The sequence below is a fragment of the Notechis scutatus genome, chromosome Z (assembly GCF_049901735.1).
Source record: "Notechis scutatus isolate UNSWTSFEM ecotype Mainland chromosome Z, rNotScu1.2, whole genome shotgun sequence".
In the NCBI taxonomy this organism is placed as follows: domain Eukaryota; kingdom Metazoa; phylum Chordata; class Lepidosauria; order Squamata; family Elapidae; genus Notechis; species Notechis scutatus.
The window spans coordinates 19,046,932-19,066,316 of record NC_142025.1 but is presented as its reverse complement, the minus strand read 5'-3'; the positions used below and the strand labels follow the sequence as shown (position 1 = coordinate 19,066,316).

Sequence of the window (19,385 nt, the reverse complement as noted above, 5' to 3'; positions counted from 1 at the left end):
CTAAGTTTTTTATGGTTTCCATTGTGTAACCTCATTGATTTGCCAAAAACAGTAATTTTTATACAATATTTTATGTGACAGTCTGTCGGAAACCATCTATATAAACATATGCTACAATAAATCATGTATTTTTACAATAAATCCTACACTTTTAAAGCTCAGTGTTTTTATAATTCTTGAAGTATTGCTAAAGCATTATTTCTCTGGTTTTATAAGAAGGTCAGATATAATCTAGAACTGTTCATATATTAGGATTTCATCTCTCCCCAATATTCAAAATATCTGAAAATATATTTTGTATCACATCCTGAATTTGGTTTTATGTAGGTTCTCAGCAATTCCCAACATAGTATATTCCACTGGTGTGCCCACCCTCAATCTTGCATGTGTGTTCCTGTCACTCATCCACTGCCAACATCTTGTCATGGCATAGCCACTAACCTACCTACCTATTTGTGTTCTCCTTGCATTCACTTCTCAACTGGTTCTGCAACTAACATAACTAACAGTTTGGGATATCTGACTGGCTTTGCCAGTTGGCTTTTTTTTTTTTTTTTTTTTTTTTGTCCTCCCTCCCACCCCCATATTTCTACATCCTTCAGACTACCCTGTTTTATTCTGTAATTCAAAACTTGTATTTTGGCACCAACCTTCTGAAATCCCTGCACTGTAGTTTATGGACAGAATGTTTTGGACATTCTGATGAATAGTAGTTAAGTGAGTAATTCAGTATATCCTACCTGGTTGTGCTGTGTATCTGAGAAAGAAATTTTGAGGGCACAGGAGACACTGGGACACATGTCAACATATGAGTTATAGATGATAGATCGATGGATGGATATAGATATAGATGTAGATATAGATATATATTGGTTCATTGTGGGAAGACCATGTAATGGTAGCTAAAAATCAGGATTTGCTAGTATGCTGATTAATACAAATAGGACATTTAACATGATTTCTTAGAAAGTTATGCTTAAATCTTTCTCTTTTAACTGTGGGATGAATGGTTAAAGCAGCTCAATGTAAAATTTTTGTGCCATTCAGAAGATTCTCTCAGCCTGCTTGTTTCCTCAAAGCTGGCATGTGTAAGGGTTGAGCGAACTGTTTTTCTGTCTCTGTACCAGTCAAGGCAAAACATGGGTGGGGGCAGTGTTGAAACTTGCAAGTGGATTGTTGTTCTTTTGGCATAGCTCTTGCCTCATCGGCTTTCTCAACTCTTGGGTGTAAGCAAGTCATTAGTCGTCAGCCGTTGTTGCAACCCAGTCATGTAAGGAAATGAAAACAATATCTTGGGATCAATTGAAAAGAGCAAGTGGAAACAAAATGGTGGAGGGATTAAGTAGAGGCTGAGGAGATTCATTGTAGATAGTTCTTCAGTTATGATGGCAATTGGGACAGAAATTTATTTTGCTAAGTAGTGCAGTCATGAATTGTTGAATGGCGGTGGGCTGCAAGAAGCCCTGAGATGCAGTGCAGCACAAAGTCACAACCAGTGCAGGAAACCCCAACAGATAAGCCTTAATCCCCCTGCACTTCGAGGTCTTGCCACCCTGCAGTCCGCCATCCCAACTGACTTCCGTTGTCTTCTTGGTCCAACTAGTCCTGACAAGTGGGAGACTTAGCAGTTCAAAAGTCAGGTGCTGGCCATGTGAGACCTTCTTCCCCAGATCTTGCAAGGAAGACACCATGCACAAATTGTGGAAAAAAGTTTTGCCAGCAGCTTCCTGGTGAAGGGTCAGACCAGGCATGCTTTGACAGCTGCTCCATGGTGACAGCCAGGGGTGGGATGCTACAGGTTCTGCCCGGTTCTATAGAGCCAGTAGCTCTGAAGAGCAGCAGACACCAAACCGGTTCTGTGTTTGCTGCTGTTTGGCCCACCTGCCCACCCGGGCTCTTACCTGTCCTTTATTTCCTGCTTTTTCAACCTCAGCTGCTTGCTCGGCACAGCTGGAGTTGAAAAAGCAGGGGAAAAGAGGCTTTTCGAACGCTGTGCACCTGCGCACAGCGCTTTTCAGCTGTCCGGGCAGCACAGCCTAAAGTTATTTTACACATGCGCTCACAAAACATAATAAATGAACAGGTAGTAACACCGGTTGAATCCCACCCCTGGTGACAGCAATGGTCACCTAGCTTCAGCACAGGTGCTTTCTTTCCTTTCTGTTGCTGCCACATCAAGGCATCTCATTGCAAATGTATTATTTCAGCCCCATGGCTTTCCCTTAGAATGAGATGGTGTTTTAATGGTCTAGAAGCAGAGGTGGTATTCAGCAGGTTCTGACCAGTTCTTGAGAACCGATAGTGGAAATTTTGAGTAGTTTGGAATACCACTTCTGACTGGCCCCGCCCCCATCTATTCTCTGCCTGCCGAGTCCCGGCTGATCGGCTGGCTCTTCTTTTGTTGTCCTGCACAGGAGAACAGAGCTGGAAAGCAGGTTAGTGGGGTGGGGAGGGAATGGGGATTTTACAGTATGCTTCCCCCAGGAGTGGGGAGGGAATGGAGATTTTGCAGTATCCTTCCCTTGCCATGCCCACCAAACAATGCCATGCCTACCAAGCCACACCCACAGAACCGGTAGTAAAAAAAGTTTGAATCCCACCACTGTCTAGAAGCCCTCTTTATTTAAAAATGTAGAAAAAAAATGCACATAATTTCTTCATAGATGTGTATTGTGCAAACAGCATTCTGCATAACTTTCCTGCTCAGAAGAATTCAACAGTGGATTTTTAAAAGCTTCACCAATCAGCTTCTGTGCAATTAAACAAGTACAGAAGAGTTTTTTAAAAAAGGGATTGAACTGAGGTGGTTGCTAGCTTTTTAAATTATTTTTTGGTGGAATTTTGATGAGATTGTTCTTATGAGATAATTTATTAGAGTTCAACTGGCAAGACTGAATTATGTCTTTTGCATTCTTATTGGCTGGCTTCTGGTGGGAAACACCTATTTGCTCATGGAGATTAGAGGATTTTCATTAGATTACTGGACCAATATGAGTCAACATAATCTCATGGCTAGCTTCAAAATCGTGTGCACTGGAATGGAATTGGGATGACATAGAAGTGCCCATAAATGAAAAGTACCGCTGACGATATATTTGAAGAAGAAACGATCTTACAGTCACAAAAATATGGTTTTATTTTAACTGTTTTTCCCATTCTATCCCCCCTTTCCCTTACCCTTCCCTCTCCTCTCTCATTTGCCCTTCTCTCTTTCCCTCTCAGCCTCTGCCAAGGCCTGTTTGCTTTCTCTTCTGTATATAATTTGTAGATGTGTTGTTTTTAATGGTAAAATTAATAAAGTTTTTCTTAAAAAAAAAAAAAAAGAAGTGCCCATAAACATCAGCCAGAATTTTGAAACAAAAACATATTTACTTAAAATTCGCATGAATTGATTTACTTGAATAGATGTAAATTTAGATTTCCAAATTTGAGATTGCTTAGGCTCTAAAAAGCAAAACTTTAAATTTGCTCTGAAACTGCAGCTACTGCAGTTCTTCAGTAGAGATGTATTTCGTGAGTAGCCCGGTATTTCATTGAGTAAACTGATTTCTGCATGTTACATAGTTTAAATCTCAGTTTACAACAAGTTTATTCCTGTCTTGGAATAAACAGCTTTATTTCTGTTAACACCGAAGCTGGCAACAGGCAGTCCAGGCCCTAAAACAGGGGTTTGTAATCTTAAATAGTCAAAGAGCCATTTGGACCTGTTTCCCACAGAAAACAAAAAACTGGGAGCCACAAAACCTGGGCGGGCACCTCTATGTCATCAACTCGACGTCACTCACTCCCACCCAAATCACATGATTCTTCTCCCCGCCCCTCAGGTTTTGTGGCTTCTGGTATTTTCTTTTCTCTGGGAAACAGGTATCTCTCTCTGTCTCTCTTTGTCTCTCTCTCTCTCATCTGTTTCCTCTCTCTCTCATTTCTCTGTCCCTCTCATCTCTCTTTCTCCCTCTCTCTCTGTCTTTCTCCCTCTCTGTATCTCTCTTTCTCTCTCGCTCTTTCTCCCCTTCTCTCATCTCTCTCTTCCCCTCTCTCTCATCTCTCTTCCTACCTCTCTCTCATGTCTTTCTCCCTCTCTTATCTCTCTTTCTCCTCTCTATCTTTCTCCCTCTCCTTTTCCTTCTCTCTTTCTTTCTCCCTCTCTATCATGTGTGTGTGTGTGCTTGTGTGTTCTGTCTTGAACCATTTCCAAAACAGGCAAGGATTTTTTATGATGCTCTGCATTGTAATGGACTGCAAGAGGAGGAGGGAACGCTGTCTCCCCATTGTGAGCACACTAAATTTAAGTGTGCTAAGCAAAGCGCTGAAGAGCAGGCCATAGAGGCAGCATGAGCCGCAGCCAGGCCGAGCCATTGTCTTGGGGCAGAGAGCAAGTCGTGTCTTCCTGAGTGACCAAAGTGCGTGCAGCACCAACAAGGGCCGGAAGAAGAAGCAACTAGACAGACGCTTCACTCCCGCTCTGGAATATGGAGCGAGTCTCCATCCACCGGTCTCGCCCTTACCTTCTCAGGCTGGGCAAGGAGTGACTGGGAGGGGAGGGCGAGGGGTCAAGCCAGCCAGTGATGGGATCATCTGACAGGGAGCTGCAGCAGAGAGCATAAAGAGCCGCGGGTTGCCGACACTGCCCTAGAGTTTATTTGGTCCTGTGATGACCTTAGGAACTCCTCAGTTATGTGTCTATTCTTTCTGAGAGTGTAAACCCATTTAGAACAAGCACATTCTACTTACAAGATCTCTATTCTGTCAGAATTCAATCTCAGTTACGTTACCTTGTCCACTACGTCAGTACATCCAAAACCTAATTCAGAACATCCAACTTCTCCTGATTCATAAGGAAAAGAAGAGATATGAATGCTGTTAGTTTACTGACAACATCTAACCTAAGTAATGCAGATAAGTGGTGGCATGTGACATCTTACACTGTTGCTTGGTGGTAGAGAGTTAGAGTCACCTAATTCTATTTCCTGAGACCATGCCTGCAAACTGGTGGGAATACTATGAAAATTGCTGAATGAGCAAGCAACATCAATAAAGACCCATATCTCTACTTTTATGTTGGAGGTCATATATCAGGACAACAGTGGTTGATTCAATTCTAGAGCTAGCAATGAACCTAATCTGAAAAGAGCAGTGTTTCTTGATATGCTAGACTACATGTATTAAGTTCTAAATATTTGTGAGATTTTTTTTCTGAAAAAAAATCTCTAAAATTATTCCAACTGGAATGTCAATTCATTGCAATTTTACAATCACTGGTCATTAGCTTTACATTCCAGATGAAAGTTTTTGGGCCAAAATTATTTTGTGGGAATGGGTTATAAAAACTTTTCTGAACTCCAGTTTTACCGTATAGTGTTTTGGTTTTTTTTATATTTTGGAAATAACAGTACTATTTCATGAAATAATATGGCTTTAAAAAAAATCTTAAATTCCAGGTCAGTACTCTAACAATCGTACTGAGAATTGTTTGACAAATAGTTAGTGATAACTTCTTTATCTTATTCAACTCAGGGTTGCTGTTAATCAGTAGTTGGTGCATGCTATTATGTAGAATTGGAGCAGTAAATACTTTTGCTTTGTATGTTTTGCATGTATCTTGATACAAAAAAATACAACAACCTGAAGCACCACTAAATATAAATATCATTAGAATAAAACTGGAATGGTTTTAAGCAATAAAAGGGTGCCACCGAATGCTTGAAAAAAATTCAGACAGTAAACTTTTAGTTAAGATTGTAAATTATGTAGAAATTAAAGACAGTCCTAAAAATTTTCGGCATGCTAACACTTTGAAAGAATGTAAGAAACATCACACTCTCACTTGTTTTTAGAGTATTTATATGATGGTATGTGCGAATGGCTTTGAGAGACCAAAGAAAGAGCCACAGCCAGCAGAATGATCAAATAAGAGGCAGTTGAGTTCATAGAAGAAATGGGGGGATTGCACATATCTCAGAAGAGATCCCCACCCAGGGGTGGGATTCTACCAGTTCACACCTATTCACTAGAACTGGTTGTTAACATTCTAAGCAGTTCGGAGAACCGGTTGTTAGAAGAAATTACTGGCCTAATCCTGTAAGGAAGGCAGGAAGGAAACATTCTGGTGTTGCTTACAGAAACTGCCTCTCGGTTAACCCTTATTACATTCTTGGCAGGACTAGACTTCCTGTCTCAGGAACTTCTCTGGAGTTTTTTTCCCCTCCTTTGCTGGTACTTTGCTTGTGTGGAGGGACCATTCAAAGTTACAATGGCACTGAAAAAAGTGAGTTATGACCATTTTTCACACTTACAACTGTTGCAGCATCCCCACAGTCATGAGAGGCCAGACGAGGAGATGCGTGCCTCGATGTGAGTGATATTGAGTTGGCCGCGCCCAGCCAATAACATGACCACCAAGCCACACCCACCAACTAAGCCACGCCCACAGAATCGGTTGTTAAAAAATTTGAATCCCACTCCTGCCCCCACCCTAGTTTCTTGGGTTATAAGGGTGAAGGGGAAAGATGTATTTTCAGACTTGCAAGATTCTGTTAATGTAACATTACAATAAAGTAGAATTAGTACATATGGGTATGCTTCCTGTCTGGGCTATTTCACAATAAAATATTATTTCAGAATGAGGAATTTCAAAAGTTGATAGCTGTAAAGTCTAAACACTGACTATTTTAAATACAAATGTTTTAAATTAAAGATTAAGTCGTATGATATACGTTAGTATGGAAATCATTGAGATTTATGGAAATCTCATTCAGAAATGATAAAATATTTTAAATAAATACCTGCACAGTTTTGATAGCATATTACATATGCTAATCTCCATGGTATCAAAAGTAGTTGGTAATAGATATATCTGGATTAATATATTAATTAATATATATTAATATATGGATTAATTGTGACCATCTGCTACAATTGTTGACATGCGTGGCTTTTTACTGCATTAGAGTAAACCAGAGGTCTCCAAACTTGGCAACTTTAAGACTTGGACTTCGACTCTCAGAATTCTCCAGCCAGTATGGCTGGCTGGAGAATTCTGAGAGTTGAAGTCCACAAGTCTTAAAGTTGCTAAGTTTGGGGACCCTTGGAGTAGACTAATTGTTAATTCATGTGTTGTGATTGGTTTAATATTTTTAAAACATCCAGATACAAATAAAATTTTATCTGAAGAAGTCCTTTATTCACATTCTCTTTATATTTTAATTTTTCCTCCTCCTTCCATAGTTTCATAATCATACAAGACCTCTTCCATTCTCAAAACCTCTCTATTAGATTAATTTTTCCAATAATGAAATAGCCACTCCTTATTACATTTACATTTCAAGCACCAGATTATTCACTGAGCTTCGGGTCATTATGTCAGAAGATTAACCAAACCAAAGGATTTTAATTACACTTTATTCCAGCAAAGGCCTCTTGCAAAAGATTAATCTTTCAAAACTTAACCAAAAACTAAAAATGATCTTGACAAAATTTAACAGGAGAAGTAATGATTAAAAAATGTTGTGTGAAGTATGAATATCTTTCTAAAAGAAAGAAGTGGTTGGTAATTTCTTCGACAGACTCAGTTGGCAGTCTGTTGACATTGGTAGCTTTTCTTCTTTTTGTTTTTTGCACTTCTTAATTAAACGAGGAACCATACTATCCAGGACACAAGGTAGTTCTTTCCAACTTTTCTATTCTCTCATTCTCTGCAATGTTTCCTGTCTGTTTCAACCTGTAGGAAGAAGCAGGAGGTTCAGATGATAAAGCCATATCTAAGCTTCTTTGGGTAAGCCTGACATGAATGCAAGGGCAGCTATTCTGGGCACGCAGGCTTATTGTTTTCTGGTTATAGTCAGCTTCATGTTCAAGCTCTATGTGGTAGAGTTGCATCACAATCATGGGCACTTCTTGGTTTCTAGCAAGAGCCAAATACATTACTAGCCAAAGCGTTGCTGGTGTGATTAAAAGTCATTCTTCTTGCTTGCCTTCTTCAAATCTCTCTATCATCGCTAATCCTTCATCTCTAATCCTTTCTATGGCTGCATGTGAATGGCTATAATATGTGTAACATTCTTGCATGGATTTTCTTGTTTGGTTATTACAGCATATCGGCTAGGTAGACAAATCCTGAAAGTGTAAGAACTTTCATCAATTATTTGATGTAAACTCATTTCTACTTCTCTTCTCTAACTGCCTAACATATCTTTTCCATGTCTTCCTAATTCTGTCCTATGCTTCTGCTCCCTCTTCATAGGAACCTGTCTATGCTTCTACTTATTCTCCTGCTATACTTGCTGCCCATAAACTTCATTCCTTCATACCTATTAATCAGGTGAGCAAATCTTGCATACTCTAGGATAGGTCTTGCAATGATTTATTGAGCACTTATTCAACAATGTTTTCTCCACCTCCACATATATCAATCTGTCTGGAAGTTCTTTTCTGTCTGGAAGTTCTTAGAATTGTATTCCAATATATCAATAGTTGGAGAAGGTTACATAGAATAAGTTTCAATTCTTCTATTAATTCTCTTTCTTCAATGTACTTCAGGTTCTAGCTCACTTCCTAGACATCAGTGATAGAAACATAACAGATTGTTTACATTGTTTTCCAATATACGTTGGTTGTGTACGTGGAGGGATGTCTTTGAATCAGCCATAACACTTTACTTGACTAGATTTTCAGAAGTGGCTGTATTATTGCCTTCTTCCTAGGACTGAAAGTGATTGGCCCAATATCATCCAGCTGATGTGCCTCAATAGGAACTAGAAGTCACAGTCTCCCAGTTTCTAGCCTGGTACTTTAATCATTATATCAAACTGGCTCCATATTCGGTAAAGTCAATAGTTAAAAAATACATGAGTTTGCTTTCAGATTAGGAATTCGAAATAAATTTTGAAATGCAATATGATAGAAACCTATATAAACCTATACACACACACACACACACACACACACACACACACATCTTATCTCTTTAATCCTAGGTTAAGTAAGGCAGCAATAGTGGAAGTTATTATTTATTTGCTTAATATATTTCACTGTTTTCGTAGTCAAAAGTACTCCGAGTGAGGTGCATATCATCAGTTACAAATAATGCACACAAGCTGGTAAAATTTAGGGTGGAAGAAAACAAGAATTCTTAGAACTCATTAATAATCTTACAGTATAATAATGAAACTAATTTACTGAAGGAAAAAAGGAGCCCAGGAGACTTTATCTTTCAAAAGAACCAGTGGAATTACTTTAATTTCCCTTCAGAGGTTTGCCTAATCACATTCTCCACAATAAATATCTTCTGCATCATTGTATTATTATTCTGGATATTTCTTATCTCTTTTTCTCTAAAACAAATTCAAGTCTTCCTATACCTAGGAATATTTAGTATAAGAATCCAGATGCTTGAACCAGGTTTCTATGTTGGTAGCTAGGTTTCTATTTTCATTATCTTTGAAAATTACATTTATCAGTGGGAGGGCACCCGTTGTGATAGAAGGTTTTAGATCACAAACACAAACCATTGCTGTTCCAACTGAGTCAGAGCAACGTGAAGAGTGATGGCTATAGCATCCTCTGTAAGTCTATTTCTTCTGTATGCAAATCAGTGTTTATCAAATGTAGGCGGAAGACCAGAAATGATGTGCCGGCAGACCAATTTCTCAAAGCACTTCATGATGATAGGAGTGAGTGCCACGGGTACAATAAGTGAAATATAGGTTCATTCATTTACCAATGAAAGGTTCATTCATATACCAGTGCCATATACACATAAATTTGGGAAGGGGCAGGGGAAATCTCCAGTTTATATTTTTAAGAAAATATTTCTTGTGACATCACTGCTATAAGAAAGATAATACAATTGTCACAGTATAGGTAAATGCTGCTGAAGGATTGTTTGTTAAAATGGAACTATTTACCACTTAAATGGACTGCTTTTATCTGAGAAAAAACATAATTTGCATGCTCCCAGGCTGTCAACTCTTATTTTTTCTATATATAGATACACTATACATACCGGTAGTAATCAACTAAATACTAAACATACAAAGGTTATTAATATTTAAATTAAATAAATAACCAAGTTGTTTATTGTCGCACACTGTGCTTGGGAACGAGGTGTGATTTAACTTTGAGAAAATGAGCAGTTTTGTGGTATCACATAGGACAGAATATGTAGGACATTACAAATTCAATATCTGGCATTTCCAGTTAGATTAAATGGCAGGTGAGGTTAGATTAAATACCCATGACTGAAACCTTGGAGAAGATAATAATATATGATGATCAAGGCTGTGATACAATTTACAACAGTTTTATAGATGCATTCATTATATCCTGAAGCCCCCAAAAAACCTTTTTGCTCTATTCAATTGTATTATAACAGAAAATAAGTACAAGGTACTTTGAAATCTTTAAAGTTCAAAATTTCAATATAGCCATTTGAGACCCTAATCTAATCATGTAATCCTATAAAAAGATATATAAAATATTGATAACCACATTTATTCTTTGAAAAAACAGAGGAATGTGGATACCGCTGAAAATCAAATGACAATTGAAGAAAGAAAGCAATTAATAAGTGTTCGAGAAGAAGCTTGGAAAGCTAAAGGCAAAGGGGCATCAAATGATTCTACCCAGTTTACAGTGGCTGGCAGAATGGTAAAAAAAGGTCAGCAAATGTATTTAATTTTATTTATTTGTTCAATTTCTATAGCTGCCTTTCTCATCCAAGTGATTCTGGGAAGCTTACAATTCTAAAACAGTTAAAACAACTAAAAACAATGAATCAGTAAATGTATCCTTTGTATCTGGATTTTTAATAACTTAGAAACCTGTAGCAACCAAAAAAAGATTTTGCCAAGGATTTATGTTGCTTTCATTTCCAGAAGTTATTTCTTATTTTGATCTGCATATTATTTAAGGAGTCATTTCAGTGGTATTTAAAACTCAATTGGACAGAACACCACCGCGAGCAGAAACAGCATACTATTTCTGAAGTCTGCAATGTTTTCATATCTTGATGTACATAATAGGTTGTAATTGAAATAAGAAACAAAATACACAATAATTGAGTGAGCAAGCTGATCACATCTCATGAAACCACTTAAACTGAATATACTATTTTTAGGATGCCTTTATATTTTCTTCTGGCAGCTTAACTGATGGGATTTTCTACTAGAAATAAAGAAATTTCCTTGGCATCTGTGTGGCTAACGTTTAAGAGCACAGCTGTCTGTGAAAGCCCAATTAAAAAAAATAGAAACACACGGCCAGCATTTTATCTAGTTCACAGCATCCTCTGTTCCTCCAGATGTTGCTTAGTTAGAACATTAATATTCCTTGCTAGCAATCATTTGTATACAAGACTGCCTGGAATTATAGTTTAACAACATCTTGGAGGGCTAGAAACATCTCATTCTTGGTATACCTTGTTACAGCAATGACTATTTGTCCCAGATATATTAAGGTGAAAATTTCACTTGAATAGTCTAACTTTCTATTCTGTCCAATAGCTACATTTGCACAGAAGGAGTTAACAATCTGCAAATGGTAGAATAGAAGTGAACCTCCAGACACAAATGCCCTTGGATTTACATCTGAAGCACTCTAGAGAATTTAGAATGAAATTTTAAAGAAGTCCTTAAAAGTTCTTCAAGGATTCCTCATTGAGAAAAAAGAAAGTTATTCTATCAGACATCAATCACTATTAGATCTTCTAAATTATAATGTGGGTAAATGTTGATAATGCTAGACCATGGAAATGGCAAATTGTAAAATCTAACAAGAACAGGTAGCTCATCAATGAGCTACCTGTTCTTCCATTAGCATATTTCAGTGATTTCTTGCAATATGATGCGCTATAAGCACTGCAGAAATATTGGATACAATTGGCAAGACTGTCTTGAAAACATAACATATGCTGTACCCTAAATATATTTCTGGAGATTTGCCACAATTGCTCCAGCACAATTATCTTTTTAATTATCATATTAAAGCAAGTAACAGGGTTGTTTGTATCTTCAAAAATTCTCTGTTTGACCCTTGAAAAGCTATTAATATTGCTTATTGTCCATGGAACATTTTATTTATTTAGCTGATTTAAGCATTTGGTTTTTGCATTATTTGTGCAGTAATAGAGTCTCTTAATGTCCTTCAAGGAATATATTTATGCCAGGCTTTTTTGATTCCCTGAAAAGTTCCAGGCATGCCTGAAAACTAGATTGTGCAGAAAATTGGAAACATCCATTCTTTGATATGAAATTAAGCATTTTATTATTCCACAGGCTTAGCATCCCCAAGTGCTATCAATCCACCAACATCCTCTTTCTGCAACAGACTAAAATCAACCTCACTTATTTCAAAACCCTTGGAAGGTAAGTCATTAAAACATGTAAGAACAGGTTAAATCCTTCTTTTTTAAAAAGTTGGTCATTTTTATTCTTATTTTCTTTAGAAATTGAAGCGAGACCAGATATGCAGTTAGAATCAGACATGAAGTTGGATAAACTAGAAACTTTCTTAGGAAAACTCAACAACAAAGGTCTGTAAAATTTTGAGAAGGCAGCCTGGGTTTTGATTTACTGTTCTGTGTAAATTTACTCATTATTCCAATAATGGTCTGTGGACTATATTAAAAATTGTAAGTAAGGACTCATTAGCAAAAGTTTAGTTTGTTAAGGAGATGAATAGCACCTTGTAGCATGTAACATATACATTTAGTTTATGCTTGGTAATTGTTCAATGTTCGAAATATTTCATGATCTAAATCAGTGTTTTTCACACTTGGCAACTAAGACATATTGATTTCTACTCCCAGAATTCTCCAGCAAATATTGAAGCCTACATACTTTCCAAGTTTGAAAAGCAATGCTTCAAATGGTTTATACATTTTTAGCACAAAATATTGATAGTATAAGTATTCTTCAGATATTTTTAAAAAATGCTAAACAGTATGTCATTCTGCTCACCATAACTAAATTGGAAAATTTTATAAAAGACTTTAAAAAGAACCCTGACAAATAATGATGTTCCAGAGAACACAAAATATATTTCTCGTGATAGTTAGGGAACAAACATGGCTGAAACAGATTGTTTTAAAATGTAATGTTTGAATTTTTGTTTGCCATACACCATGGTTGCCTGCTTAGTTACTTCATACTATATGGGCAGGATGAGTAATTAAAATAGATTTTTGCTACCATGTGTTGGCCTTCTTCTTTTAGACTTGGCTATTAAAGTTTTGAATAGATAAAGGAGAGAGGGAGTGCTTCTCACATTTACTTAAAACAATTGATTTCTGTTAAACTATTATCTTAAGAGTTCAAGCAAGAGAATATACATTTTTGACCATCTTGTTGCTAGCCCTTTCCAACCTGGTGTTTTCAAATGTACCATTTCCATAACCCCTCATCATTTATCATTAAGGCTGTGACTGCTAGCAATTGTCATCATCTCTATATTCACTAGAGAAAGTTCCGTTTATTACTGCAACCAATTTTTTTTAAAAAATCTTCTAGGTTGCTTATAAACCTTTGTCTAGCATAATTGACAATAGGAAATTCATGCTCGGATAATTAGTATATCTTTCAGATTAAAATATAAGACTACCTAGCTAAACTGCTAGTTCTCCAGTATTGCCCAAAAGATACTTGTACACAGGACATGAAAGAAATTGCATTGTCCATTCTTTCCAGTTAAAAGTTTCATATCATATAAAAAGCACTGACTGCTGACACATTTTTGTACACTTTCTAAATTTGTCGATTTCTTCTTTACAACTATTTGAGATATTAAAACCATCAGGGTTCTTTGTTGTCAATCAGGGAAGGGATGTGGTATGCTATTATAGTATGTTCAGAGTATTGCAGGATAAATTCAGCACCAGAAACGTAAACATAGATGACTGAGGCTTCATTCAACTTCTTTAAAAACATATAAAGTAACTTTTACAATTCCAGTTGTAGATTTCTCCAACATGGAGCAAACTCAAGCAGAAGCAGACATCTTACAGGTTCAGAGCAGAACAGCAACTCAGGGTCTCAGAAACAGACATCAGTTTCACTTCAGTTCAGCAGGCAAGCAAGACACACAGCAGAGGAGAGAAAGCGGTTTCATTTTCAATAGACAGTCTCAGAGCTCAACACAGCCTCAGAGTTGCAGAGCTTAATATAGAGCCATGCCTAGGCTACTTCTAGTTTCAGTTTCCAAACAGTCCTCATTGACTGATTTAGTTGCTATGCCTATTCATTGGCTGACCTTGTTACCAATGCTCTATTCCAGTTCATGAATATACTTTGACATACTAGTACCAAATCGACAGAACAGCACTAAAATGAATATTTTGTGATAGGTATTTTAAAATCAAAGACTGTTATAATATACAGTATTACTCTAAATGTGATCTGTAGTTGCTGGAATGCAGGAGACAGTCTTGACAGTCACAGGAAAGTCTGTGAAAGAAGTCATGAAATTGGATGACGAAGAAACATTTTCCAAATTTTATCGATGCATGAATTTTCCAGCTCCCTCTTTGCCTGTGGAGTTGGATGAAGACTTTGACGCCATATTTAATCCCAATGCACCAAAGTGAGTAGTTTCCCTTTTGTTCCTTTAAAATTTTATGGAAGTGAGGTGAGGACCAAGAATCAGTCATTTCTGAGATACCATGCTGCAAATTTGCATTATCACTTTTATTAACTTCTTTTCTGCACATTTATGGTTGGAATATTTCCAGTTTTTCTTCTTCTGTCTTCCTACATCTTAGTCCTCATCTGAGCACAGGAGGTGACAGAAGAATCAAATTCTCACAAAGGAAATGCTGAAGAAAGAATGTTGGAAAATAAAACATAGTTTGAAGAAAATGAGATAGAGACAAATAGTGGTTGTAACATTTTACTAAATTAGTATTTAGATAATTTTAAGCTCAAGTATAACACTTCCTGTATTCTGTATTTCTATTGAGGTTGTCATATCAAATCACAGGAATATTGAACAAATCAAAAAGTTGAAAAGCAGATGCAAGAAATAGGTTGAGTCAAGGGCATCTACCACTCCTGCCATAAGCATTTACATGTTCCTTTTCCACTGTAGAATCTATGTCACCACTCACCCTTCCACTATTCAGGTCAACCTTAAAGCATTATTGTGAGGGTCTCAATCACTTTAGGATATTGCTCTGTAGCCCCTTATGATTTGTTGTTTAGGCACAATAAAGCAATTGCTTTAGGCACAAGAGAGTATTTGGGCCCAGTTTATGCTCTTCCTAGTTTTATCTGACAAGCTTTGATGGTTGTCTTTGCTTTTCTGGATGTTGGTTAAGTCCAGGAGTCTTCAAGCTTGGCAAGTTTAAGACTTGTGGACTTCAACTCCCAGAATTCCCGAATTAACATGAATGGAGGAGGAATTCTGGGAGTTGAAGTCCACAAGTCTTAAAGCTGTCAAGTTTGAAGACCCCTGGTAAGACATTCAGATGTGGCAGTTAATTTCATTCTGTGCCTTTAAGAAAAGCTGATGAAATAGTAAGTTAAGTGGGAAGATCTTTTGCTTTTCAGGTTAATTTCTTCAGTAGCAGAACACAAACGGGCTGTGAGGCCTACACGCAAAGTCCAGGCTTCTAAGAACCCTTTAAAAATGTTAGCAGCAAGAGAGGACATTCTTCATGAATACACGGAGCAGAGATTAAATGTGGCCTTCATGGAGTCAAAGCGAATGAAAGTTGAAAAAAGTAAGTTTAAGATTCCAAGTAGCTTTCTGTGTATTTTTCTCTGTTTCCCCTAAAGCTTATGTCATAATGCTTCTCAATCATAATGGTGAACCGTGGTTTGTTTGCTTGACAGCAAGTCATAGAAGTTGTATTTCCATCATGGTTATTTTTTATTCCAGTGTTAATGCTAATATTGTAGCTCTTTTAATCCAGTTTCATAATATAAAATCTTCATTTCTTAAAAAGCAGGATTAAATCAGACATTTCAATTTAGAATATCAATGTAAAACTATCTTAAACAAACCATGAATAAGATAGGTGCCTATGCCTGATACACAATGTCAGAATAGAAGCACACAAACATAGAGATTGTTTTCATTTGTTTATTTCTTGTTAAGGTCTACAAGAAAACAACCACACTCAGAGAGCACCAAGAACCCCACAGAACCTGGATTTCCTAGCTTCACTACCACCCCACAAAGTTTAAGAGAGGGAAAGACAATGAGGATGTGATTTTTCATTTCCGATAAAAACAACATCCTCTGGCCAGACAAAGAGTTGTCTCTTTTCTCTTTTCACACAATTACTAAGACACCTGTATATGTGCAAAACCAAATAACCATTGGAATGGGCCTTGCATATTTTTGAACTTCATTGTTTTTGGTAATATTTAATGATATAATCCACTTTTCATTTTTATCTTGAAATGTTCCTCCTGGAAATGTGAGGTTCTTCAGACTAGGGAGTAGTTTGAGCTCAGCCTGTTTTTTGTTCTCTTTCAGCAGCATCAACAAAACTAAAGGCTGGATATGAGTCATGCATGAAAAAAAAAAGCTAAATAAATATGGAAACGAAACATAACATCCTTTTTTTGTTTTTTGATTTGTATGTGTGTGTATGTGTCCTATTATTTATTTATTTATTGTATTTTCTTTTTTTCCCTCTTTCTGTCATTTTTTTTCCTACTTTGTCTGTCTTAAGTGTCTGCAAATTCAAATTTCTCAGAAGTAGCACTTGCTGGTTTAGCGAGTAAAGAGAACTTCAGCAATATTAGTCTGCGTAGTGTTAATTTGACGGAGCAGAACTCAAACAACAGCGCTGTCCCATACAAGAAGCTGATGCTCTTACAGATCAAAGGTAGATGGAATGAATACATTTTTAATTAATCCAAAATGCAACATACATTAAATATTGGCAAGGCATTTCAATGATTTTTTTCAACTATGGAGAAGATTGGGAGAGGGACTCGTAACCATGTTTTAATACATTAATAAATGTACTTGTTATCTAGTAATCATGTTCTCTGGCAGATATCATTTTTTAAAAATCACATTAAAATCTGGCAATATTAGTAAGAGGACTAGAATTTAAAAAATAATTGTTTATTACTTTTACCGTATATTTTTATAAATAACACAAGGCAATGAACATACCTAATTAATACTCTTCCCTCCTCCTGTTTTCCTCACAACAATGACCCTGTCAGTTGTTGTGGGCTGAGAGAAAGTGACTAACCCTCTCCAATTGGCTTTCATGCCTAAAGTGGGACAAGAACTCACATCCTCCTAGTGATTGGCCCAAAATCACCCAGCAGGCTTTTATCCATTAAAATAACATTTAGGTTTTAAGACTGATATCCTAAGATGATCCTCAGGGCGGCTGAAAATTGTAAAATATGGTTACAATGCAGAAATAGAAGAGGCAATACTTTCTATCCTTACCAATGAATATAATGCAATTATTTGAACTCTTCATTTAAATACAAAAAACCCTCAGTGCTAAAAATGAGCAATTTATTATCAGGTTTCAGAGACTCACTCTTGGGGAGGTACTTTAGAGATTACAGGCCACCATGGATTGCCCATTCTGTGGAATAGAAATGGAATGGAATAGAATATGGGATGGGATGGGATAGGATAGGATAGGATAGGATAGGATAGGATAGGATAGGATAGGATAGGATAGGATAGGATAGAATAGAATAGAATAGAATAGAATTCTTTATTGACCATGTGTGATTTATACACAAGGAATTTGTCTTCAGTGCATAAACTCTCAATTTACATAAAAGCTGTAAGTGATAAATCATGATCATAGTCATCATAAAAATACATTCATCATAAATCATAAGATACAACACTTAGTGATAGTCATAGGATACTAAACAAGCAATCAACACAAACCATTCTAGGAAACTAAAACTATATAAATCATAAAGATACAGGCAATAAAGTTATAGTCATAAGTAGAAAAGGTGATAGGTAATAGGAAAATGAGAAATTTATAAATTAAAATACTTGATAATTTTTGTCTTAAGTGAACAGTTGCTTCAAGCTGCTTTATTCCTGGCATATGTTCAGTTTCTGCTGTTATGATGCATTAAATGTCATTTAGAAAATGATATTACTGTCTGAGATGAAGGTCTTCTTTCTGAAATAAACAGATCCGAAAGTTGCCTCTAGTCCCTTATTTATAGGATGTTGTTGGATTTTTTTTTTCTTTTTAGGAAGAAGACATGTCCAAACTAGATTAGTTGAACCAAGGGCCTCATCACTTAATAGCGGTGACTGTTTCTTGCTACTCACGCCACAGTTTTGCTTCCTGTGGGTAGGAGAGTTTGCGAACGTCATAGAAAAAGCCAAGGTTAGTGCTCGGAAAGTCTGAGATAGCACAACCCTTGGTTATCTTCTTTTGTTAGGTTCATGGGCATTTACAAAAATAACCATGCACAAGATTCTTAATGTCTGTAAACATAGTATGAATGTTGATGGGAAAATCCTTACAGCCTACCATCCCCCTTCTCATTTTTTTTTCATGCTAAAAATCATTAGGAAAAAGAGGTCCATGCTCAAGAAGAAAAAAATAAGTCTTGAATGACAGGAAGTCCTTTCTGACTTTTGCAGTTCAATGGGCTGTGTTCTCATTAAAATGGAAACAAGGGGACCTATCTGTATTTGACACAGTTTCCATCTTTCAGTTTAGCATGTCCCATGAAAATAGCAACAAGTACACATTCATTCTTTTTTGAATAGTCCAATTGTCCCCAAAGCTTAGGCAGTCCTATTCAGCTAATCATGTTCAATTTCTTAGGCTTCAGAGCTCGCAGCTTTAATTCAGACAAAGCGAGAACTTGGCTGCAGAGCTCCTTATATACAGACCATAGAAGAAGGCATCAATACTCATACTCATGCAGCCAAAGAATTCTGGAAACTACTTGGTGGGCAAACAAGCTATCAGGGTAAGAGTGGGTTTGTTTTTGCCATCTCCGTGCATTTTCCTCTTGTAAGAATATTCTTAAATTGCTTTCTTTTTTTAATTTGCCAACCCTGGGCTGCATTGTTAACCTGTTTATTTTGCCTGCCTCTTTCAAGCGGTTGGAACTCCAGAGGAGGACGAGATGTATGAAGCTGCAATAATAGAAACAAATTGCATTTACCGGCTTGTTGATGATAAACTTATTCCTGATGATGACCACTGGGGAAAGATGCCAAAGTGTACATTGCTAAATTCGAAAGAGGTATAGTAAGAAGCATTTTCAGAGTTAAAGAGTCAGCTTAAGTGCTGGTGAAAATGTATATGCAGATAGTCCTCGAAATGCGATCTTTTGTTTAGAGACCATTGGATTGGAATGGATTGGAATGGAATGGAATAGAATAGAATAGAATAGAATAGAATAGAATAGAATAGAATAGAATAG

At 36.8% G+C, this 19,385-nt stretch overlaps 1 protein-coding gene across 50 annotated transcripts in view; it reads left to right on the top strand.

The window, feature by feature from the left end:
• Nucleotides 1–19,385, top strand: part of SVIL (supervillin) — a 175,580-nt gene that overhangs the window by 128,307 nt on the left and 27,888 nt on the right. For 41 of the 50 annotated variants that reach the window (XM_087945126.1, XM_087945124.1, XM_087945119.1 and 38 more), the window contains 11 exons: nt 7,724–7,771; nt 8,240–8,317; nt 10,507–10,654; nt 12,270–12,359; nt 12,440–12,526; nt 14,394–14,571; nt 15,537–15,709; nt 16,670–16,825; nt 18,195–18,331; nt 18,779–18,926; nt 19,060–19,205. In XM_087945126.1, the coding sequence (XP_087801252.1) occupies nt 7,724–7,771; nt 8,240–8,317; nt 10,507–10,654; nt 12,270–12,359; nt 12,440–12,526; nt 14,394–14,571; nt 15,537–15,709; nt 16,670–16,825; nt 18,195–18,331; nt 18,779–18,926; nt 19,060–19,205 (1,389 nt within the window). The remainder of the gene's footprint in view (nt 1–7,723; nt 7,772–8,239; nt 8,318–10,506; nt 10,655–12,269; nt 12,360–12,439; nt 12,527–14,393; nt 14,572–15,536; nt 15,710–16,669; nt 16,826–18,194; nt 18,332–18,778; nt 18,927–19,059; nt 19,206–19,385) is intronic. The other 9 variants (XM_087945129.1, XM_087945130.1, XM_087945091.1 and 6 more) reach the window with 3 other exon arrangements.